A 26,322-nucleotide genomic window follows, 5' to 3' on the forward strand; every position below is an offset into this window, starting at 1 on the left:
GCCCAATGTATTCGACCAGACATTGCATTCTCAGTGAACTTGTTAGCTAGATTTAGCTCAGCGCCAACGCAACGTCACTGGAATGGTAGCAAGAACATTTTCCGATACCTAAAAGGAACTATTGACTTGGGACTGTTCTTTCCTTACAGAAAGACAAAAGGGACCGCAAATGGAACTGCAATCCCTAAAGGAAATGTTGATGGCGAAAGCGCCACTCACTACACCGAAACTCCAAATAACGTTTTGGTTGGTTTTGCTGATGCTGGGTACCTCTCTGACCCACATAAAGGTCGTTCCCAAACTGGTTATGTATTCACCATTGGGAACACGACGATATCTTGGAGATCAACCAAGCAAACGCTTGTGGCTACGATCTCGAACCACTCAGAGATCATTGCTCTACACGAGGCGGTTCGTGAATGTGTATGGTTAAGAGCTATCATCACACATATTCAAGGGACTAGTGGTTTGAGTTCTACCACTGAAGAGCCTACTTGCATTTATGAAGATAATGCAGCTTGCATCGAACAGATGAAGCTAGGATATATCAAGGGTGATAATACAAAACACATATCGCCAAAGTTTTTCTACAATCAGCAACAACAGGCCCTCCTCAAGATTCAAGTGAATCAAGTAAGATCTGAGGAGAATGTGGCAGATTTGTTCACCAAATCATTGCCTAAGACCATATTTGAGAAACATGTGAAAAGCATAGGAATGCGAAGACTTTCCAAGCTCCCCTGATTAATGTAAGTATCAGGGGAAGGTGTAGACGTCAGGGGGAGTCTAACACACACATGTCATCCTCAAATGTAAAAGGTGCGTTGTGCTCTTTTCCTTCGACCAAGGCGTATTTTTTGTCCCACAGGGTTTTTATTGTTACTTGGCAAGGTTTTTAGTGAGGCAACAACTCATGCACCATTTCGCTTTGACTTGGCACAAGGGGGAGTGTTAAAGGAAAAACATATTGTGTGCCTTCGTCAAAGCAACTGACGGAGAGGGAATCAAGGAATCAGTGATTACCATCAATCAGCACAATTACGGATCAATCAGCATTTAGTATCATTAATGTAATCGATATTTCCATTGTAATTCTATCCCTATATAAAGGGACTATGAAATGAAATGAGTAGACCAATTCCAATTGTCAATTTACTTTGACAAAAATATATTGTTTTTAGTATATTATTGTGAGATTAATCTTTATTAATATAATGAAGATTTAGTATCTATTATTCTTTCCTTCATTCTATAGTTGTATTATTATGAGATTAGTCTTTATTAATAAACATATATTTAATATTTAGAAAAAATACTTATGTCAAAACAAGGATATAATGTTTTGTTTCATTATTTTGACAATATAAAAGAAAGCATTGGTGAAATTGTCATGATATTTTAAATAAAATGTCTCATATTCAAATCTCATCATTGTAGTTTTTTAATATTTTTAAAAACAAAATGAAATTTTGTGTTTGTAACGGGCCGGCCCACAATATGTCGTGCTCGGGCCGTGCCGGGTCCATTACGGGCTCAGGCCGGGCCAATGGGCCAATATTCTTAGGCCCAGCCCGACCCGTTATTCTAACGTGCTCGGGTCGTGCCGGGCCACTAACGGGCTTGGGCCGTGCCGGGCCGCTTTTAAGCGTGCCGGGCCTGTGCCGTGCTCGTGCTTAGTGGCCCATTTGCCACCTCTAGTTCGGGGTGATATTATTGACCCATGTGATTTTTGATTGGTCTCTTAAATTAATATATATTTTTTTTAATCTCATGCATGGTCCCCACCATATTCGAGTGATATTATTACTTGGGACCACCACATGACAGTATCACGTGATACTCCCAGACCACAGAATAATTTCTCCATACTCCCAGACCACAGAATAATTTCTCCAAAGTTTATGGTTCTTCACATGCAAATGAATAGAGCGTGCACATGACGTTCCCATCAAAATCCTTCATATATCAAGTAACACAGATTAGGTTGACTTATAAGTTTATCCGGATCTCATAAACCGGTCATTGTTTCGTTAACGGGTGTTGGTTGTGGTGTGGAAGTGTCTTTCGAATTCCTGGCCTAGAGCTGAAGCCATCGAGAGTGAACCGTGCAAGAATCAGAAATGCAGTCACTTGCCTAAGCTATCGGCACTTTGAAGGGGGTGGTTAACCTGGGAATTGGAATGACAATCGCAGAGACCGGAGAAACCATTGCCATAATACTAGTAAAGGGTCACATAAATTTAGGGTTCTGGCATTTTGATCCCCATGGCGGCATGGCCTATGCTTCTGAGTTCTGAGTATCTGAACATCCTTATTTCCTTTCAAAAAACAAAACCAAAACAAAAACTAGAAGCTGCCTGATACTGTTCAATTAATAGTTGCTGAAGCTCCTTTTTATGCAAAATAAAGAGGGAGGCAGAAAACTATCTGATCCGGTGTATCAGGAATAACATAAATTGAATATCCCAGAATTTACATCATGTGAAACAAATTATATACTGACCAGAGAGCGAGAGCTGAAAATGAGGTCAAAGCTCAGAGCCGAGAAATCACCAGCACCTTCAATCTGCCATCTCTCATCTACCAATCTATGTACAATAAACATTCATGTAAAATCACAAGGAAACTCCAGCCTTCTTCTACAAGATGCACCTAAGTTTCAAGTTCTCATCTTATAAACAAAAAAAGTGCATATTCATGCGCAACTGGTTTCCTCAGGGAAATGTATGAAGTGAGCCAACTGCTTCATCATCATTATTAGAAAAGATATCAACAGGAACACTAGTGCAGGTAAAGAGGCTGTTATCCGTAGCATTTGGGGAAGTTTGTGGATGATCCAGAAATATCACAATTACAGTGATATCATCATGGAAATGGCGCCTTACCCCCTTTTCAAGTTTCTTTATGTCATCATATCTCAATTCTCTTTTCCTTGCAGCCTCCTCAATGGCAGTTCTTACCAGTCGCTTTGCTATTCCCTGTCATTATATTTAAGCAACTCTTAATATCTTATCATCATGTATATAACAAGAGATCGGAAGAAAAATATGCACACAATCGAGAAAATACATACAACTCTTGAATTTTTTGAGACGATTTTAACAGCTGCTTCATCAGTCAAATGCTCCCAGAGACCATCTGTTGCAAATATCAAAAACATGTCCTGGGGTTGCAACTTCCGAACCAATATTGAGGGTACTGATGTCATTACAGGCCTCTTTAAAGGAACAGGTATACCAAACTGGAAGAGAGGATCTCTGTTAAACTCAGGTTTCTTCAAGTAGACATCTCCGATTGATCTAGAGACCTACACAGGGAACATTTCATCAGATCATAGACGGGACATACCAACAAAGAGATAAGTGACACAGATCACTATAATTCATTCACTTTTACAAGATATCTAGAATCACTAAAGTTGACTACCAAGCAACTAAAAGTTTCACAGAAAAGGTGATAGGTAACATCATATTCAAGTAACTTTATGTCTGCTTCCATAATGAGCCTGAAACTCGTTGTGGCACTCAATTGCTTATGCTAGTGCACTCCAAAAAGATCACATGTTGCATCAGCTCAACCATGATTTTGACTAGTCACTACATATTATTAGGTTTTCATGGAATATCAGCTCATGATTTTGACTAGTCACTACATATTATTAGGTTTTCATGTGAATTCCATGAAAACCACTACTGTTTGCCTAAAGCAGTTGAATGTTAGCTGCTGGAAAGTGGATAAAGATAGAAGGACATCAACTGGACAGAGGAAGAATACCATATCCACATTTTAAAGTGGACTTTTCCGTCATGGACTTCAGGAAAAATATGGTTGTAAGGATCTAGTCTTTGAAAAGATATCTTCAAACAATGCACCTAAGCGGAGCAGGATCACATCTTTATAGGATGAGGTTCATGCTTTGGAACAGTATGCTGTAAGATGACAAGAATGGAAAACATGAGAAGATTAACATCACATTATCTTAAAATCAATCTCCTCTTCATGCACTGATAATCTCGGAATGCAGAGTAGAAGCCACTCATTTCCACAATGCTCATATCACAAAATTTCACTAAATCTCGGGGACGAATTCCCCCAAATGCTAATTCAGTGATGGAAAACCTACTAGCATTGGAGCAAATCATAACAGGACCAGACCAAGCACGAATCACATATTTTACAACAAACTAAAACAGATAAAGCCGATCTGATATTTCATTACTCATTCAATTGCTCCTAACAGAACTCAAAACCAGTAAAGCTAATGAATACTCATCTCAAAGATGATTAGGATGGTAAAAGAAACCACATCTAGTACCTGAATAATGCCCTTAATTCGCCAAACCCCACGAGTATAAACCACAATGTGCGAATCGTCAGGGTGAAGATCCTTAACCTCCCTCCTCACCTCCTCCACTCCAACATTGTGATCTGTAGACAACCGCTCTGCCACCACCGTCGGTCCATCTATTGCTCTCCGACCAAGAACCGCCCTCGAATCTCCGAGATTAGCCACATACAAGACATCATTCGTAATGGCGCCAACAAGACAGCATGAACCTACAGAAGCAATACTTGGCCGTGCCGGCCATGACCGCTTGACCAAGTCCACAAACTCCTCCTCAGTTGCATCAAACGCTTTCCTAATCACATCCTCTGATAGTCCACCTTGCTCATTTGAAAACTCTGAACAATAATAAACCAACTTGAAATTTCAGCAAAAGTACAAAACTTGTCTTTTTGGTTGAAAAGTTGCAAACTTCAAAAAAATCAAAACACACCCATCTGAATCTGATTGTCTGCTGATCAAAGCTGAACTAAATAAATATAATAATCGTAGAACTCTTCAAAATCCAATAGCTAAAAAATTTAGATGGTATATAATTCAAAAACGAAGAACAAGGGTAGTGTTTCTGCTCACTCTGAATAAAGGGGAAGAGCCGCTGAGTGATGAATCTAGAAGCTTCAGGACCACCGTGGCCGTCATAAACTCCAACATACGTGGCAGAAGGAGAGGTGAACACTTGTCCCTGATCTTCCAAAGATGAATTAGCCTGAACAACAGCAATTGAATACTCCCCAGAAGAGTGAGGCTTCAAGTCCGTGTGCCATAGAAGCTCATCATCTCCACCTCCAAAGCACTTCTCCAATGGTCTCCTACACATCTCCAACATCACTGCCAGAATTGGGTTTCCAACTTGAGTATCTGGGCCTCTCTGGTTTCGGCCTATCAGTCCCAAAGTCTCAATCTTTGATTCTTGGTCACTCTGGTTTTTGGGTTTTACTAAAACAAAGTTTCAGACTTTGATTCTCAAAATCTGGTTTCGGGAGAGAACAACAAGACGTGGGTTTTGGGTAGTTAAAGGATGTGGAATAAAGACAGAGACAGAGAGGGACGTGGGGATTCCGTGTGAAGTGAATGGAGTAATTTTCCGTGGTTGTTTTTTCTTTTAAAGACGAAGACTTTGTTGGATTTTAAACAAATAGGGAAGAAGATTTGAGGGGGTTTTGGAATGTGGGGGTTTGTATTGACGTCGAATGGTTCAAACTTCAAAGTAAGCGGTTTTGGACCGGAGGTTAGTGGAGGGACGGAGAAAACTTACCTAGTGTTTGTCACAGAGAGGCAAAGGGGAAAGAGAAAGCGAAAGGGAATCGAATTGTTTAAAGGAAATGGGAATCGAAGTCCGAGTCCGAGTGACAAGGAATATGGGGGATGGATAGAGCTCGCAACTCAGTAGGGAGGTGGAGACAGGAGACCATTTGATTTTCCGAGGATAAGATCATATGAGAAGAGTCTTCATTTTTTGGGGCATTGACAAATAATTTAAAATAATCCATAATCCCTAACGAATTTATGAGAAAAAGGAACTGTTTGATTCTTGTTGTCAAAAAAAGGTAAAATTTCCTATGTTTCCATTATAGATCTTTTCTCACAAATCTAGAACAAGAAGATTTCATTAAGTTAAAACATGTAAAGTTTGATTGGTAAATAAGGGCGAAATTACACAAACTTCCTAGAGACGTGATCATAAGAATAATAGGTATTTTATTTAGTTCTACCATTTAGGGCCATCCGACATATAATAGTATATAAATTGATATGATTCTCTGTCACATGAATATTATTTTTAGTATCTTTTTTTATAACTTGCACAGCAATATTGGTGTTTCTTGCAAACTAAGCTGAGTATGTCATTGACTGCAGAAAATGGATGAGTATATCACAATTTAGCACATGTTTTTGTAGAACCGAGGGACCATCATTCTTGACTTCATCATTTTGTTGATAAATCTTAGAACTATCCGATCTCACAATTTGTTTTGTGAAGTTAATTTATAATTGATGGATGATGCGTATATAATTGTCGACCATTTGTCACTAAATTACAATACATCATTTGTCACAGGTCGATGAACTGTGATCCGTTGGTAAATTATAATTCCAACATTGTAAATGTGGATTTGATTCTCACTGACATATGTAAAAAAAAAAAAAAAAAAAAAAACTTCATTCGTTGTCTTTAAATCATTTTTTGCCATTATCATTTGTGACTAATTTTAATGGGAAAATGCTCATTTACCCAATTTTAGCTTAAAATTTGCCCACTTGCTCAAAAAACCTCGTTTACCCAAAACACTCTAAGGGATTATTTCCCCTTTACCCAATTAATTCTTTTTGTCTTCTTTTTATTTATTTTTGGGACTTTTTTGCCCTCTCCCCCCTCACCGATCTCTCTCTCTCTCTCTCTCTCTCTCTCTCTCTCTCTCTCTCTCTCTCTCTCCAGAAGACGTCGGATTTCTCTCTCCCTCCCTCCATCCCTCCAGCAGGTCGCCCATGACGCCTGCTCTCTCCATCGCCGCGCCGAAACTCGTCGTCGTGCTCTCCGCTGTCAGGCTCGACGCCAAGCCGACGGTCCTCGTCGCTGAGAAGCTCGGCGAGGCCGGGGTTGATCTTATGAAGGAATCGACGACGGACTGAAAACTGCTATCTGGGACTGAAAACTACTATCTGCTATTGGGCAGTCATAACCATAAAAATTGTAACATTAGTGCCCCCCAGTAGACTTTGTATTGGGGGCTAATGATGACTGCTTTATTTATTGACGGACTGAAAACTGCTATTCCAAAGTAAATGTAGTGTTAAATTGCAGTAGTCGATAAATGAAAAAAATTGTGTGGTTTGTGTCAGTCTAGTGGGAGGCAGTAGACAGAATATTGACCCTCATAATGTCGGTGTTTAGACATTATCTGTTGTTTTGAGTGTGAATAACTTCTATAATCTGTGAAACATAGGAAGCGGTGTAATGTTTGATGGTCTATTGGGGGGCAGTAGACACATTAGTGCCACCCAATAATGTCTTTCTTAGGAGACAGTAATCATCTCTTGTTGATTTGTTTGTGATAAAGTGCAATACACTGTGAATCCTTGAAACTGGTGCAAGTTGTAATGGTTTAGTGGGGGGTAGTAGACACATTACTGTCCCCAAATAATGTCTTCATACGAAGTCAGAACCCTTCACTTAACTGGTGCAAGTTTTAATGGTTTAGTGGGGGGCAGTAGACACATTACTGCCCCCAAATAATGTCTTCGTTTTAAGTCAGAACCCTTCACTTAACTATTATTGACAGATTATTGTACTTTAATAAACTCAAAACAACATAAGACTTATCAAAACTCTAATTTCAGTGATTAATTAACCACAGTTAAGAAATTAATGGGGGGCAATAATCTGTCTATTACCCCCCAATAGACCACAGTTTTGACGTCGTCCGAGACCTGCAATGGAAGCCCAGACCCAATTCCGACGTGGAGAGCTTTCCGGACATCTGACGAACAAAACCGGCGAAGCCCAGAGGGGTTGGGATCGTGGAGTTAGATGGCGTCATCCTCTGGTGGTCCGACGGTGGGACAGAGCGGCGACGGTGGGACAGAGCGGCGGCGGTGGAGGCCGACATTGACGGTGGAGTGGTGGGCGTGGTGGCTCAGAGAGAGAGAGAGAGAGAAAGAGAGCCTGAGACGAGGTTAGAGAAAGAGAGAGAGAGAAATCGATGAGGGGGAGGAGAGAGAGATATGAGTGTAATTTGTTAATTAAAATGAGGGCAATACGGTCAAACACTGTTAGATTGGGTAAATGGGGTTAAAAAACTCTTGGTGGAGTAAGTGGGCAATTTTTGGCCAAAAATTGGGTAAGTGGTCACAGCCCCAAAATTTTTGATGAATTTTCTCTAAAGAAAAAGTACAAAATGAAACCCTAGCAAGAGAAAATACACATTCTCTAGCAAAAAAGACAAGTTCGTGTGGAACACTCAATCTACTTAGGGGTCATCATTTGGCCCGCGGGCCTAAAAGCCCATGGGCGCCCGCCCGGCCCAGTGGGCAAAAGCCCGGCCCGGCCCGCAGCAAAGCCCATCTCGGCCCTGCCCATTGGGCACGAGGCAGGGCTAGGGCGGAGGGTTCAAAGCCCAGGCCCGGCCCGCGGCCCGGCCCGTTATATGCCCATTAAAGCCCGCCCGGCCCGGCCTTATAAGCCCATCCGAAAGCCCATTCAATTCTTGTATTAATATCTTTTTATGTAGTTATATTGAACTAATTATTGCATTAGGTCACATGTTTTTTTAATTTTGTATTTTATTTTGGTCAATCATTAACATATCATAATTTTTTCATAGCTTTTTGTATTTTTTTTAACAAAATATTATGACATATAAATATAATGGGCTCGGCCCTGCCCACCCAAAAAAGCCCGGCCCGGCCCTAAAAAGCCCGTAAGGCCCTGGGCCCATGGGCGGCCCTGGGTCTTGATTTTTAAGAGAAGCCCGGCCCGAAAAATAAAAAAAAATATGTTTTGGCCCTGCCCGGCCCGGCCCGAGCCCATTAATTTTGGGCAGGGCCGGCCCTGCCCTGCCCATTGACGACCCCTAAATCTACTTGACTATAACTCCAAGAAAAAGAAAAGAAAAACAGAACGCACTCCACGCGCTGAAACCTAGAGAACGCAGTTGTCTACCTCTATTCCTGTCCGGCTGCGCCGCGGCGTTGGTGATGGCTTCTGGCCTAGCCGGCGCACGATGTGTGCAGTCGAACGGGTGTCATGTTTCGAGGGCGTGTCTCAAGCTCGAGAGCTAGGATTGGGAGGTGGTTTTCTTCTTCGTTTTCGGTTTTAGGGAGTGGCGGCGTCGTGGCGGTGAGCTGGGATTGGAGTGTGATCAGAGTGTGAACGGGTCAGATCGGCGTTTGGTGGCTATCAGTGGTTGGCAGGCTGGGTTCTATGGCCGGCTGGAGTAGATCGAAGGCTGGTTGGTAGGGATCGAAGGCTTGTTGGGCTGTTTGACGATGGTGCTTGGACGCCGGATTCAGAGACAGATGGCAAGCTTCCCTTTTCCGGTTGGTGTTGGGTGGGGATCGTAATGGTTGGCCCGACCCTCTGATGGTCGGAGGACAACGGTGACATGACGGTGTCCCGGCGCCAGTGGAGGGGAGGCAGGATTGGTGGCAGCGCGATGCAGCAACTTTCTTGGGCTGGGAGGAATGGAAACAATCCACGTGCTGATTTGGTTCTTTAGGCTAGAGTTATGGGTTGGGTTCACATAGTGGGCCCTATCTCAGTTTTTATTTTATTTATAGTTATTAATTTTGTTTGCTTAGTTTATTTTCGCTTATTGCGAGTAATAAGTACCTACACTTTTTGTGTAGAACTAGTCGGGCTCTGTGCCTGTGTATGCACTCAAAGTGCCTTGTCTGCTCTGGGTAGGAGACGAATTCCTTGCTTTGTCAAGTGGTCGCTACCGCCTAGTGGCAGGGTGAGACTAAGTGTCGTCGAATCTGTTCTCCAACGGCAACATAGGAGGAAAGCTGTGCTAAAGCTGGTAATTATGCTATGTTGTAATCGGGTTACATATCGAGTTATCTTTCCGCTGTGTCACTGCTATGTTGTTAATTGTGCACTCTTTGCTAGTTGGTGCTTGTTAAAATACAAGTCTCCTGTAGAGATTTCTGATATTATTTCGGAAAATACTCTAGATGCTTATTGTAATCAGGGGTTTAGGCTCAATGTCCCCCCCCCTTTATATTCGACAGTTTCATTAATCAAGGCTTAAGGGCAGCCGCACCAGCCCTTTATTCAAAAAAAAAAAAAAAAAAGACAAGTTCGTGTGACCTTAATTCATTCTTCCTAATAATTAATCATCATATTAATTATTGTTTCATAGTTCATACTATATATGTCGATCTTAGGAATCTAATATGTCTTCTTCTTTTTTTGGTCAATTATCTAATATGTCTATCAGGACCATTACTGCACTAAGGCTTAGCCATGTGATGAACTAAAGTGTTGTAATCTCAAGAAAAATATCTGAGATACTTATATAAATCCCTAGCTTGGTCATGAACACGTATTCTCACAGATCCTTAAATTTCAATTATGTGATAAGGAAACAACCAAATATCATATCTATTACTGTGAGTATTTTCAGCCTAGCGAGACAAATTAGGATTCGAAATCATCGTGGATTATGAACCAAGTTGTTAGAAAGACTTAAGTAAGCAAATCTCCTTCAGCAAGGTATCAACTTTGATTGGACGTGCTTTGGAAAATCCCGCACTTTTTGACTGCTATTGCAAGTTTTTTTTTTTTCCGACAGAGACTGCTATTGCAAGTTTGGTATCTTCTTAGGGCGAGCAGATTCCACATACCCTCTAAAAAAATCAAACTTCTTGATTGATACAAGATAGTTTTGGCCCATTATCGGCTTATTGGCTTATTGATACACCAAAACCTGTTTTGTTTTCTTCCAATCATGTCTCTGCCTCGTTTCTCATTTTTTGTTTTGAATTGTATATCTTCAATCAGAACATGGAGAGAGACCTATGTTTTTAGTAATGCAAATGGGTTTCTCATTAAGCCTGCATTTTATAAGCTTTGTTAACAATTCCCCTCATGTTTAATCATTTGGTCGTACCTCCCTTCATGAGATAAAAGTCAATTTACTAAACTAACAAAATCAATAAAAATTCAATACACTTTCAACCTTTGTGTAGTTTGAATCGTTCATCATTTCGACAATATTCATGTTATCGAAACACATAAGAACACGATTTTGACTGTGAGACGACGCAACAAAATTTGATTCTACACCCAAATTCACACACACCTTTTAAATTAAACCCATCTATAAGATTGTTTTAATATACAATCAAACCTATTAATTAGGTTTATCTAAAATAAAAAAAAACCTATTAATTAGGATAAGTATTAAAACCCATTGTTGTTAAGAATTACTAAAGCTACCACCGTCCCAAAACTTTATGCAGATGCAAGTTTTGAAATGGTTGCGCAAAGACATCGCCCAGAATTAATCAACTCTTGATTTCAGCAATTGAAATCAATACCTGGGTTGGAGGTTATGTAATCTCCACATTCAAAAGCCTAATCTAAATCAATACATGGGTTGAAGGTTATGTAATCTCCACATTCAAAAGTTCGAACTATAGGTACCTAAGTCATTCTCTGAATGATTTAGGTACAAATTGTGAACTCCCTGAATGATAGGTACCTAAATCATTTGCTTATGTTAAAACCCACACGATGTTTAACACCTGAATGTAGGCCTGGCAACGTGCGGGTATAGTGCGGGTACGGTGCGGGTTCTTAACAGGCCGGGTTCTTAACGGGCCGACCCGATAAGAACTCGTTAGCTTAACGGGTTTTGCGGGCTAAGCCCGGTTGGTTTGCGGGTTTTCTGTTGGAACCCGTTAAAACCCGTTAAGACCCATAAACATTTTTTTTTTTTTTTAACTTTTTATCAAAGCAACTAAAACCAATTAAGACTTATGTATATAACCCCTCATTTGCCATTTTCTCTATATGAAATTTTTTGGTTTTCTATTTTGAAATTTTTTATTTTCTATCTTTTAAGATTTTTTTCCTTTCCTTTTTTGACAAAAAATAATTCACAAATCACAATTATACGACGATCCAACGGTCGGACCTTCACAGATCACCTAGAGGATCATCTTTACCGATTTATACGATGATCGAACAGTCGGATCCTCACGGATAGCCCTTACGTTCATCCTCTCAAAATTATACGAAGATCCAACGGTCGGATCACCTAGAGGATCATCTTTACCGATTTATACGATGATCCAACAGTCATATCCTCACGGATCACCCTTAGTTTCATGCTCTCAAAATTATACGACGATCCAACGGTCAGATCCTCACGGATCACCCTTAGGTTCATCCTCTCAAAATTATACGACGATCCAACGGTCAGATCCTCACAGATCACCTAGATGATCATCTTTACCGATTTATACGATGATCCAACGGTCAGATCCTCACTGATCGCCCTTAGGTTCATCCTCTCAAAATTATACGAAGATCCAACGGTTGGATCGTCCCGGATCGCCCTTAGAATCATCCTCACAAAATTATATGACGATCCAACGGTCGGATCCTCACAGATCGCCTTTTGAATCATCTTTGCACAATTATACGAAGATCTAACGGTTGGATCGTGCCAGATCGCCTTTAGAATCATCTTTACAAAATTATACGACGATCCAACGGTCGAATCCTCACGGATCTCCTTTTGAATCGTCTTTTCACAATTATACGAAGATCCAACTGTCGGATCATCATGGGGAATAGGCCTCATCAAAAAGTGGGCCGATGGAGGCCCGCCGGCCCGGCCCGTTAAAAAGCCCACCTCTGTGGGTAGTGGGCCACTAGGCCCTGCTAGTAAAACCCCACGAGGCCCGGCCCGTAAAAACCCGTAAACTATTATATGTGTGTTATATACTTGTATATATATATATACAGATCCTATCCAGAGCGGAGTTCCGCTTTGAAAATTAACGTGTGAAGTTTGAGTTTTGGGTCATTTTTTGGTCGCACATTCACATCTCGACCGTTCAGTTTTTAGGTCCCAGTGTATAGATCGTCTCTGCAAATTTTCAGCCAAAATGATGATCGTTAAGGCATTGATAATTGCCTTAAAGCTAGTACGGTTCAGGTTGACAGATTCAGTCCGTCCATTGGTTTAAGCGAGTTAGATACCTTAACGATCATCAATTTGGCTGAAAATTTGCAGAGATGATCTATACACTAGTACCTAAAAACTGAACGGTCAAGATGTGAATCTGAGACCGAAAAGTGACCAAAAACTCGAACTTCACACGTTAATTTCAAAGCGGAACTCCGCTCTGGATATATATATATATATATATTGTGCATATATATATTTATAAACACACATATTTGTGTGTGTGTGTGTGTCATGTGTGTGTGTTTATAAATATATATACTTATATAGATATATGTGTGTTTATAAATATATATATATGTGTGTATATGTATACAGATTCTATCCAGAGCGAGGCCTCGCTCTGAAATTAAAGTGCGAGGTTGGAGTTTAGAGTCACTTTTCGGTCGCATATCCACATCTGGACCGTTCAGTTTTTAGATACTGATATATAGATCATCTCTGCAAAATTTCAGCCAAATTGATGATCTTTAAGGTATCTAACTCGCTTAAACCAATGGATGAACTGAATCTGTCAAACCTGAACCGTACTAGCTTTAAGGTAGTTATCAATGCCTTAACGACTATCAATTTAGCTGAAATTTTGCAAAGATGATCTATATATTAGTACCTAAAAACTGAACGGTCGAGATGTGGATATGTGACCGAAAAGTGACCCTAAACTCCAACCTCGCACTTTAATTTCAGAGCGAGGCCTCGCTCTGAATAGGATCTGTATATGTATATATGTATATATATATATATATATATATATATATATATATATATATAAACACACACATATATATATATATATATGCACTATATATATATATATATATATATATATATATATATATATATATATATATGTGTATATATATATATGTATATATGTATATATATATATACATATATATATATAAACACATATATATATATATATATGCACTATATATATATATGTATATATGTATGTATATATATATATATACAGATCCAATCCAGAGCGGAGCTCCGCTTTGAAATTAACGTGTGAAGTTAGAGTTTTGGTCCACTTTTCGGTCGCATATCCACATCTCGACCGTTCAGTTTTTAGGTACTAGTGTATAGATCATCTCTGCAAATTTTCAGCCAAATTGATTATCGTTAAGGTATCTAACTCACTTAAACCAATGGACGGACTGAATCTGTCAACCTGAACCGTACTAGCTTTAAGGCAATTATCAATGCCTTAACGATCATCATTTTAGCTGAAAATTTTCAGAGACGATCTATACACTAGTACCTAAAAACTGAACGGTCGAGATGTGGATATGCGACCGAAAAGTGACCCAAAACTCGAACTTCACACGTTAATTTTCAAAGCGGAGCTCCTCTCTGGATAGGATCTGTATATATATATATATATATATATATATATGTATATGACTATATGTGTGTGTGTGTGTTTATATATGTGTGTGGCTCATACTTCTATGTAGAATATGACAATATGTTCATATATATTCTAAATATCATGACGACGGTTGACCAATTTGATCGGATTCGAAAATATGGTGAAATTGGCTAAATTTTTTACCACACTCATAATTTATTGTAATAATCTCATCTAACGGTCGGTTTTTCCATTTTCTTTGAATTGATAGGGGTTTCGCTTTGGATTGTATAATATATAAATAAAGGTTTATAAGAGTAACTAAGTCTGACCTAGTTGATCGAATTCGAAACGAGAACCAAATTGGCTATAATTTTTACAACCACCATAAAACATTAAAATCTCTCCATCGAGCGGTTGGTTTCTCTAAATTCATTTTCCACTTCATGGTTGCTTTAGAATGAACCTCAACAATTTAAATGCAATGTACAAATCATACAACTTTAGGAGACAAATTAGTATAGGCCAACGTCTTTGTAATTAAAATTGAAATTTTTATCTTATGTACACGCACATCCATCGATGGAATATTTACAGACGTGATGTGAAAAAATAAGCACGTTTCGCGGTCGTCAAGCCATCAGTCAAGCAAGAAGACATACAAGTGACGACGGTTGACCAATTTGATCGGATTCGAAAATATGGTGAAATTGGCTAAATTTTTTATAACACTCATAATTTATTGTAATAATGTTATCCAACGGTCCGTTTTTTCATTTTCTTTTAATTGATAGGGGTTGCTCTTTGGAGTGTATGATATATAGATGTAGGTTTATAAGAGTAACTAAATTTGACTTAGTTGATCGAATTCGAAACAAGAATCAAATTAGCTGAATTTTTTACAATCACCATAAAACATTACAATCTCTCAATCGAGCGGTTGATTTCTCTAAATTCATTTTCCACTTCATGGTTACTTTAGAATGAACCTCAACAATTTAAATGCAATATACAAGTCATACAACTTTAGGAGGCAAATTAATATAGGCCAACATCTTTGTAATTAAAATTGAAATTTTTATCTTATGTCCACGCACATCCATCGCTGAAATATTTACAGACGTGATGTGAAAAAATAAGCACGTTTCGCGGTCGTCATGTCATCGGTCAACCAAGAAAACATACAAGTGACGACGGTTGACCAATACGATCGGATTCGAAAATATGGTAAAATTGGCTAAATTTTTTACCACACTCATAATTTATTGTAATAATCTCATCCAACGGTCCATTTTTCCATTTTCTTTGAATTGATAGGGGTTGCTCTTTGGAGTGTATGATATATAGATATAGGTTTATAAGAGTAACTAAATTTGACCTAATTGATCGAATTCGAAACGAGAATCAAATTAGCTGAATTTTTTACAATCAGCATAAAACATTACAATCTCTCAATCGAGCGGTTGATTTTTCTAAATTTATTTTCCACTTCATGGTTGCTTTAGAATGAACCTACACAATTTAAATGCAATATACAAGTCATACGACTTTAGGAGGCAAATTGATATAGGCCAACATCTTTGCAATTAAAATTGAAATTTTTATCTTATGTCCACGCACATCCATCGATGGAAAATTTACAGACATGATGTGAAAAAATAAGCACGTTTCGCGGTCGTCATGCCATCGGTCAACCAAGAAAACATTCAAGTGACGACGGTTGACCAATTCGATCGGATTCGAAAATATGGTGAAATTGGCTAAATTTTTTACCACACTCATAATTTATTATAATAATCTCATCCAACGGTCGGTTTTCCCATTTTATTTAAGTTGATAGAGGTTTCTCTTTGGAGTGTATGATATTTAAATATAAGTTTATAAAAAATATTATCTTTAAAGATTTATTTGTAAATAAAGCCCGCAAGGCCCGCACCGAAAAAGGCTGCAAGGCTTAGCCCGGCCCCGCCCGAAAAAGCCCGCGAGGCCCGCATTAAATGGATGGGCTTGGATCCTTCAATTTACAATAAAGCCCGGCCCGACCCCCTACTATTTAAAAAAGGAGTAAGGCCCGGCCCGGCCCGTTGATGAGGCCTAATGGGGAATAAGAAAAATTATAAAAAGTCCCTGGTTGAAAAAAAAAATTAAAAAAAATGGGGAACCTGTATGGGTAATGGGAAATGGGTTTTTGGGAAGGATTTTGAGTTAACGGGTTCCAACGGGTTTAGCCCGCAAAACCCGTTAATTTGCGGGTTTTTTGCGTGCGGGCTTTTTTTAGCCCGGATTAATAAACGGGCGGGTTTTTAGCATGCGGGTATAGTGCGGGTTTGTGGGTTACGGGTTTAAATGCTAGGCCTACCTGAATGATAGACAAAATTATGCAATTTTACCTATGGTTCATTCTACCTAGGATTAAATTCATTTTACCCCCCTGAGATTTGGGGGTAACTTCATGTTAGTCTCTGTCCTCCCAATTTAATCATTTTACCCCCTGAGTTTTTCAATTTTCCTCAACCGTCTCCAACATCTCATCCTCTGTCCAATTTGGACGTTAATTGCTGACGTGGACGTTGACTTACCCACTTTGGACCCACCTGACGGGCTAAATTACACCTTCAACCCTTATCTTCTTCCTTCATACCAGGAGTAAAACACATACCTGAAAGGCTGAAACTCTCCCCTCGTTTTGAAACCGTTCATATAATTAAACCCATTTCACAAAGCACAAAACCAAATCACCCACTACAATTTCTTCAAAACCATCACATAATTAAACCCACTTCACAAAACCACCAAAACCTCGATCCTGGTGGCTATAGGACCCTAAATCAGACACATCAAATGAGCGGGTTTAGGACTTCGCCTGCTTCAAATCTAAACCCATTCTTAGATTCCAAAACAATGAACTAAGAAGAAGAAGACCAGAAAACAACGCCGTCTTCTCTACGCATCGTCCTACTCTTCGATTCCTACTAAACCAGTCCCAAACCAAACACCTCCACTACCAAAATTTGAAAGCTTGGATTCGCCAAAACTCCGGCGAGCAGATTCAATCGGGTTCGTAATCGCGAACTGGTCACTATCAAAGCGCCTAAGTAGATTAAACCGACAACCACATATGGATTAGCCGGAGCTTTGGGCAATCTTCAGGCCAGGCATCGTTGACCCTGTGTTCGCATTGGGTGGTGGTTCTGGGTCGATGTCGTCGTCTGCAGCTTTGTCACGGTCTCATTCCTTCACTACCTCCCAGGTCTGACCCGATCCACAGTCAATCAACTCGCCTTTTCGCCATCAGATCGGACGCGTAGTGTCTTTAGGGATCGACGACGGTGGTGAGGGTTTGGAGAAGATTATGGATATTCGAATTGAGGCGTTGATCTTGTTGACTATGGTTATGGGCAGTCATCGATATTTGGTGGTGGTCGGAACATGAGTGATCGGCGAACTAATCTAAATATGTCTTGCATTTGTGTTCTCTGAGATTTGTGAGAGGAAGAGAGGTGCGGTATTGCTGCTGCTGCTGTTTGAGTTTCATTTGGTCTGCAAAACAGAGAGTGAGAACGATTTGAGAGAGTGGTGGTAGGTATGGTAAATCAGAGCTTCGCCACTTGGTGGAGGTGGTGGCGAGGGTTTTTGTGGAGCGGCTAGAGTGGATAGAGATAGAGAAAAAGGGAGGAAGAGGAAGAGAAGGGTTCGGGCTTTGAGGAGAGGCGGATCAGATGAAGAAGAAGAAGAGTTTCTTTGTCGTGTTTTTTTTTTTTTTTTAATTTAAAATGACTATTTTAGCCCTTAAAATGGGCTCCATGGTCGAACTGAACGTCCAAATTGGACGGAGGATGAAAAGTTGGAGACGGTTGAGGAAAATTGAAAAACTCGGGGGGGGGGGGGGGGGTAAACTGATTAAATTGAGAGGACAGAAACATGAAGTTACCCCCAAAGCTCAGGGGGGTAAACTGATTTTAATCCTTCTACCTAAGTTATTCCCTGATTGATAGGTACAAATTGTGAACTCCTAAATGATAGGTACCTAAATCATTTGCTTATGTTAAAACTCACGTGATATTTAACACCTGTACGTACGATAGGAAAAATTATACAGTTAGGCATATGGTTCATCTAGAAATACCAAAATTAGCAAGTGAAAGTTAATGACGAGGGTGTTGGATTATTCTATTTCATTTCCGGTAAATGAGGTGAAATGAATATTTTACTAAAAAGTCAAACTATATTTGAGGAATATTTTACCTATTCAATCAGAAGGGTAAAATAGTCAAACTAAGAAAACATGAAAATCATAATTATAGACTGAAAACCTATAAGGAAGGTTTAATTATGTGAATGAGTGTAAATTAAAAAAATGATTAAATTCAGTTTACCCTCCTGAGGTTTGGGGGTAATTTCATGTTAGTCTCTGTCCTCTCAATTTAATCAGTTTACCCCTCGAGCTTTTCAATTTTCCTCAACCGTGTCCATTCCGTCCAATTTGGACGTTAAGTTTGACAAAAAAGGCCACTTTAAGGGCTAAAATTGTCATTTCAAGGAAAAAAAACACCATGACAAAAAAAAAACCATGATAAATTTTTTTTTTTTGTCATGGCTTTTTTTATTTTTTATTTCTCTCTCGTTGAAGAATAATAATAATTTTTTTTTTGGATTGTCATTTCAAGGAAAAAAAAACACCATAACAAAAAAAAATATTCTTCTTCTTTTTTTTTGTCATGGTTTTTTTAAATTTTTTTATTTCTCTCTCATTAAAGAAGAAGAATTTTTTTTTTTGCTCATGGTTTTTTTTTAATTCTCTCTCATTGAAGAAGAAGAAGAAGATTTTTTTTTTAATTCTCTTCTTCTTCTTCAATGAGAGAGAATTAAAAAAAAAAAAAACCCAACTCTATTGAGTTTCTATCTATAAAGTTATTTCTTTGATTAAAAAAAAAAAAAAAATTTCTTCTTCTTCTTCAATGAGAGAGAAATAATATAAAAAAAAACCATGACAAAAAAAAAATTAAAAAAATTTTTTGTCATGTTTTTTTTTCCTTGAAATGAAAATTTTAGCCCTTAAAGTGGTTTTTTTTTTTTTTTTTTTCAGACTTAACGTCCAAATTGGACAGAATTGACACGGTTGAGGAGAATTGAAAAGCTCGAGGGGTAAACTGATTAAATTGAGAGGACAAAGATTAACATGAAATTACCCCCAAACCTCAGGGGGTAAACTGAATTTAATTATTAAAAAAAATATAGGAATGAGTTTTTCCTAATAGGAGCTTTATATTTTGGGTTTTTTTTTTCTTCTTCTAATTTTCTCTAATAAATGGTGACGAGTGAAGCAAAACTCGCCCTATCCTCGACCATTGTATGACAAATTGCCGCCGCTCAAAGCTGTCATTCTTATTCTCGACTTACTACTTAAACTTGATGTGAGTATGAAGATTGTTTTTCGGTGGAAATTGCAATATGAGTTTAATTAGAGACTGGCTTCATAGTAAACCCTAAGCTAGAACGGCAATCACGAAAATACCGATGTTTTCAAGGTCCAACCAATCTTGGCTTAGCTCCCAAGAAAGTATGGTATCTTATACAATCCAATATCGAAATGATAAGTTGGATTATATATTACAATTGTATTATATATGTGTGTGTTATTAGTATTGTATAATTAGCTTTGTTGTCATGAAATATCTTTCCACTTTGTTTAATTTGTTGGAAGGTAGAGACTTAAAATATGAATCCCGGGAGAAAGAGGCCGTCCCCTTGGCCGTACCAAGAGCAACCTCCCTCTTTTTTCTGTGTTTTTAACTTTCGGTTTAGGCCCCTTCAAAAAAACTTTCGGTTTAGGAACTTAATTCAACTTTACATAATTGTATTACTAGGTAGGAAGTAGGAACATACTTCCTTATTGCATAGGAGTTGGGGATTGGTATTTTGTAATGCTCTATCATTCAGTGCACGTTTTTTTGGTTTCTTCACAAGAGAAAATGACTAAACCAAGTTTTTGAGGTCGTAGGTTTGCTCTGGCCCTGGTAATGTAGGGAAGCCTCTCTCTTACCTAAACTTTTATTATCCAAAAAAAAAATGACTAGACCAAGTTAATGTCTATCCTTCATTTGGTTAGCGGATTGAAAAAAGATTTTTTTTTTAATCTTGTAATATATTTTACGTTATGAGGCTACGCTGGGATACACTGCATGACGGTGTGTGTGGTTACTACTGTCGTCCAAACCTTAAAAAAAAAGAAAAAAAATAGTTTACGTTATGATAAGTTCACTTTTTTCCATTCAACCGACCAAATGGGACCCTAGTAGGTCAAGTTTTTGAATAAGTTGTCTGTACGGCATGGGAAAATTCTATGCAAGGTTCCCATATCCAAATTAAGGGATAAGGAAGACTAAAAGTCACCCGACCATTTGCAGCATGAGAAATGTCTAGTTACCTATGTAATAAATCATAGTTAAGTACAATGAAAATTTGCAAGCCAAAATTATAGAAATTTGGAGGATTAAAATTAAATATATAAATATCGGATTAAATTCAGTTTACCCCCCTGAGATTTGGAGGTAACTTCATGTTAGTCTCTGTCCTCTCAATTTAATCAGTTTACCGCCTGAGCTGTTCAATTTTCCTCAACCGTGTCCAATATCTCATTCTCCGTCCAATTCTTCTGTTAAGTGATGACGTGGCAGGATATAAAATTGTGAAATTCCTATAATACCCCTTGTCAAACCTAAATGAAAAAAAAAAAAAAAAACCTAATATTTATCTTCAATTTTCTCAATATAAAGGAAGAGAACACATGAAAAGCTCTTCCCAATGTCATTGGATCAAACCAAGGCATCAATTACAATTGTATATGTCATCTTCCCAAACCTTCATTTCTCGACACAACCCACCAATTAGGATGTTGTCTGTGACCACATTGCAGGCCATTCCTCTTCTCACGCATTTCATCGAACAGGGTCAAGGCACTATTTTTTCATCGATGCAACAACCACTGATCAAACAAGTATAAGTACGCATGTTATGAACAACCCCATTAATCTTCATCTTCTCATGCAACTCAAACCCTTCTTCAACTCAAGGAATTCACCCAGCACGCTGGAGCTACAATGATTTGGGTAAACAGGTCCACTACATGTTTTCCTTAATTAGTCTTTCCACTATCATATTATTCATGCAATTGTTTAATTTGCACATTTTGCAAATTAAAGACGAGAATAAGTACCTGCCAGGCCGATCTACTTTGTTTAGAAGAAGAATAGGACGCAGCCCGTATTTTAAGGCTTTGGCAAGCACAAACTTGGTCTGTGCTAGCAGATCTTCCTCGGCATCAACAACTAAAACTGCCCCTTCAACCATACCAACAACCCGCTCAACCTATATCCATCCATTGCAGAAAAACCAATGAAATGATTACTCAAAATCCATAAAATTTGCATTGAATCGAAAAACAATACTAAATGAGTCAGTCTAGTCACTCTAGTGGCATACTTCACCACCAAAGTCTGCATGTCCCGGCGTATCAACCATGTTTAGCTCATTCTCCTTCCAGAAAACCGACGCAACCTGCGAAAAAATTACAAGCTTACTCAATGATTATTGATCCAACCACAACTAATTAAAATCATCCATACTAATCAGCTAAACAAGAATCTAGTCACTAATTTAATCCATTTTTAATTTTCTGATGAACCAAACAGGTCCTGACATTCGAAATTGCAATTACATTTGGATAGAAAGAGAGAGGGAGGGACCTTGGAGGCTCCTTCTCCCCCGACCTTCGCAACAACGCCGGCAAGGCGCAGGCTCAGGATCGTCGTCACCGGTGGCGCCGGCTCCCACCTCGTCGATAAATTGTTGGTTTAGGCATGTGATTATCTGAATAAGAAGAAGAAGAAGAACCGGGTCAAGTTCTGGAAGACTCGGGTCGAGGCGTCGAAGAGGCTTGAAGGGAGGCTGAGGGCGGTCGAGTCGGTGAATTCGGACCACAGCTGGTGCGCCGCCATCGTCGATTGGCCCACTTCCTTGAACCGGGTCACAATTCCGGTAGACATTGTGAAATGGGTGATTCCAAAGATTTGATTTTGGGGTGAGGAATGTGAAAATTGAGAAAAAATTAGAGATGGGTCTTTGGTTTCTATGTTACTGCTATGAGAAGAAGAAGAAGAAGATCATAAGAAGAAGAAGAAGAGCTGAGAGACTGGGGAACAGATGGGGAGATTTTGTGTTTTCTTTCTCTTAAAATTTTATGAAATGACCATTTTAGCCCCTGAAGTATCAGAGTTAACTGAAGAATTGAACGGAGAAGGAGACATTGGACACGGTTGAGGAAAATTGAACAGCTCGGGGGGTAAACTGATTAAATTTAGAGGACATAGACTAACATGAAGTTACCCCCAAACCTCAGGAGGATAAACTGAATTTAATCCATATATATATATATATATATATATATATATATATATATATATATACACACACACACAGTGGGTTTAGGGTTTAGAACGAGGTTAGTGTTTAGGGTCACTTTTCGGTCGCATATCCACATCTCGACCGTTCAGTTTTTATGTACTAATGTATAGATCATCTTTGCAAAATTTCAGCCAAATTGATAGTCGTTAAGACATTGATAACTGCCTTAAAGCTAGTACGGTTCAGGTTGGACCGTACTATACAGATCCTATCCAGAGCGATGCCAAATTGATATACAGATCCTATCCAGAGCGATGCCTCGCTTTGAAATTTTAGAGTGAGGTTAGGGTTTATGGTCACTTTTCGGTCACATATCCACATCTCGACCGTTCAGTTTTTATGTACTAATGTATAGATCATCACTGCAAAATTTCAACCAAATTGATGGTCATTAAGGTATCTAACTCGCTTAAACCAATGGACGAACTGAATTTGTCCAACCTGAACCGTACTAGCTTTAAGGCAGTTATCAATGCCTTAACGACCATCAATTTGGCTGAAATTTTACAGAGATGATCTATACATTAGTACCTAAAAACTGAACGGTTGAGATGTGGATATGCGACCGAAAAGTGACCCTAAACCCTAACCTCGCTCTAAAATTTCAAAGCGAGGCATCGCTTTGAAATTTTAGAGCGAGGTTAGGGTTTAGGGTCACTTTTCGGTCGCATATCCACATCTCGACCGTTCAGTTTTTATGTACTAATGTATAGATCATCTTTGCAAAATTTCAGCTAAATTGATGGTCATTAAGGTATCTAACTCGCTTAAACCAATGGACGAACTGAATTTGTCCAACCTGAACCGTACTAGCTTTAAGGCAGTTATCAATGCCTTAACGACCATCAATTTGGCTGAAATTTTACAGAGATGATCTATACATTAGTACCTAAAAACTGAACGGTTGAGATGTGGATATGCGACCGAAAAGTGAATGCTAGAAAAAAAAGAGGAAAATTTTATTCAAAGGAAAGAAAAAGATTACAAGTTTGCAGTAAGCACTAAAACTTACTACATATGAGAAACTCAATGAAAATACATCAATGAAAACGAAAATAAGGGAGACCTAACATATCCCTATTACAAAGAAATGAGGTGAATGGAGGAGTTGAGTCCCACTAGATAAACTCAATAGAAGATGAGCCATAATTAGCAAGTGTATCTGCTACTTGATTTCCTTCCCGAAATATATGAGACGACTGAAATTGCATTTGAGAGATTTGATGCAGGCAGTTTTCCCACTCCACCTTTAGTTGAGTGCCTAGTGTGGGGAGCGAAGAAAATTAAGAACAAGAGTTGAGTCGACCTTCAACCAAATATGCTTTCAATCTCTTAACCAAGCCAATTCAAATGCTTTGATGACTGCCTTGTGAGACATATTTGAACATGTGTGAAATACATATTAAGTATCGACAACTTATTAATAATTGCATAGTAAGTAATTTGAGATCAAATATGTTTCCTACTCCTTGTTGAATTATGTTTGTGTTATGAGTCGCACAAATGTAATGGGAAGTCTAAAACAGCTTGGAAACCAAGCAGATATTATCAGATAAACATATAGTGACTAAGTTCTAATGAAATACAGATGCCTCTTATGGGGAGGACTTTGTTTAAACTGGTCACTATATATACAGGGTCCCTATGACCTCTCTACACACAAGCTTCAAGTATTCTAGCCCCATAGATAGTTGCTATAGTTGCTGTATTCGAGAGGATCATAGAAGATTTCTGTTTTGTCCTAATGGCCTTCTCTTCTGCTGCCGGTATTGCTTTTGTGCCTGCAAGACTAAATCATATAGCATAATTGTATACATTGGTTAATTGTTGTACTGTGTTTATTGTTCATGCAATTACATATATAATATGTGTTCTTTATGTTTAACATCTCTAAACCCAGTTTGATCATTCATATTCTTTCTTAATCATAAATAAAAAAAACCCTAACTAACTGAAACCCTAGATTCATTGATAAGCTAGCTCTCAACATTCTGACTAAGATTCTACATACGTAATATATACGTCTTTAGGCCTATAAGATCATGAAAAAGAAAAATCTGGCTATAACTTAATTAATTTCTTTCTACAGACCTCGATCTCCAATTTCTTGTTCTTAACAACAAATTCCCTCGACTGCCATTGATATTTTCAACCACCATTTCGCATTCTCTTATTAAAACTTTGTTGGAAGCTTCAACAGTAGCCCTCAACTTTTCCATCTTCCATTAGCTATAATTGTCGCCCGTCTCTTTCTCCCTTTTGCGTGCCCTTGTGACAGTCACGTTACAATTTGAAATATTGCCATATATTTCTTGCTTCTTACACCCCACAATCACATACAACATATGCCCACCAAATTAAAAGCTTCAACAACACATTCACACTTTAATCATGACAAGCACACTACTATGCCTAGCACTATCACCACCGCACCCTGTGCTGTAGCCAGCTTCCACTCTTAGTTATTTTAAACCATACATAAACTTCAAAACTAATTGGATGAGATCCAACAAGGATCCCTTTAATTTCATAAAATCTGGACTCTCTATCCAATCTAACGGTCTTGACAATTGACACATCACTCTTCCACAAATTTTTGGTTTTTCATCTAAACCTTAGTTAACTTGCCGTTAACTCTAGAAATTTTTTTTTTGAGATTTCTGATCGTCAGTGTTTATCATCTACGTCAAGTTTCTTCTTTTTACTTTATTTATTTATTTATTTCTCTTTACTTCCATGGCTGCGCACTAACCATGGAATGACTTCAGTAAATTTTTTGCACTCCGATTCCTTCCAGCCCCATCATCAATCACATCTTCATTAATTAAAATCTCCAATCAATTTGAAAATAAATTAATTTAATCTGGAGTTCCTTCTTTTTCTTTTTTCTGAACGGGAAATCTGGAGTTCCTTAAGTTCTTCAAAACCACACGAATTTCTTTTCGTGTCGATCTCATCCTTTTCTTTGCTTTTAGTCGTCTTTGGTCCTGTAGGATTTTTTGTTATTGCTACATTGGCTATGCGTTTTGGTTAATGACTTCAGTCCTTTATTTATTTGGAATCTGCTTGCTTCGTCTTCTCTATTTAATATTCTAGCTTGAATTGTTTGGCATGGGATCTCTTCATCCTTGTGATGAATTTACTTCGTGGGAGTTGAAAATCTAAGATCATGAGTACCTGTGTGTTTTACTGTTTTGTAGAGGCAGTTAGTTTGAAATATTATCTCTCACCCTACTTGGGTCTCAATCTAAAAAAAACTGCAAAAAGTCATTCCATGGTTAGTGCGCAGCCATGGAAGTAAAGAGAAATAGAAAGAAAAAAAAAAGTAAAAAGAAGAAACTTGACGTAGATGATAAACACTGACGATCAGAAATCTCAAATTTTTTTTTTCTAGAGTTAACGACAAGTTAACTAGGGTTTAGAGGAAAAACCAAAAATTTGTGGGAGAGTGATGTGTC

General features: G+C 38.5%; 1 protein-coding gene and 1 long non-coding RNA gene across 4 annotated transcripts; both read right to left on the reverse strand.

The window, feature by feature from the left end:
* Window positions 1–2,438: 2,438 nt before the first annotated feature.
* Window positions 2,439–5,736, reverse strand: LOC133721594 (probable protein phosphatase 2C 78). Its single transcript, XM_062148254.1, has 4 exons — window positions 4,919–5,736; window positions 4,316–4,683; window positions 3,074–3,307; window positions 2,439–2,978 (listed from the first exon to the last, which is right to left on the reverse strand). The coding sequence occupies exons 1-4, from the start codon at window positions 5,169–5,171 to the stop codon at window positions 2,715–2,717; spliced, it is 1,119 nt and encodes a 372-aa protein (XP_062004238.1). The 5' UTR covers window positions 5,172–5,736; the 3' UTR covers window positions 2,439–2,714.
* Window positions 5,737–21,185: 15,449 nt separating this feature from the next.
* Window positions 21,186–22,714, reverse strand: LOC133727417 (uncharacterized). 3 transcript variants are annotated; one of them, XR_009855177.1, is made up of 3 exons: window positions 22,147–22,644; window positions 21,884–21,958; window positions 21,186–21,769 (listed from the first exon to the last, which is right to left on the reverse strand). It is a non-coding gene; the product is annotated as an uncharacterized LOC133727417 (long non-coding RNA). The 3 variants fall into 3 exon arrangements; XR_009855176.1 differs by having other exon boundaries at window positions 21,186–21,523; window positions 21,618–21,958; XR_009855175.1 differs by having other exon boundaries at window positions 21,186–21,958; window positions 22,147–22,714.
* Window positions 22,715–26,322: the final 3,608 nt, after the last annotated feature.

The sequence above is a fragment of the Rosa rugosa genome, chromosome 1 (genome assembly GCF_958449725.1).
Source record: "Rosa rugosa chromosome 1, drRosRugo1.1, whole genome shotgun sequence".
Lineage (NCBI taxonomy): Eukaryota > Viridiplantae > Streptophyta > Magnoliopsida > Rosales > Rosaceae > Rosa > Rosa rugosa.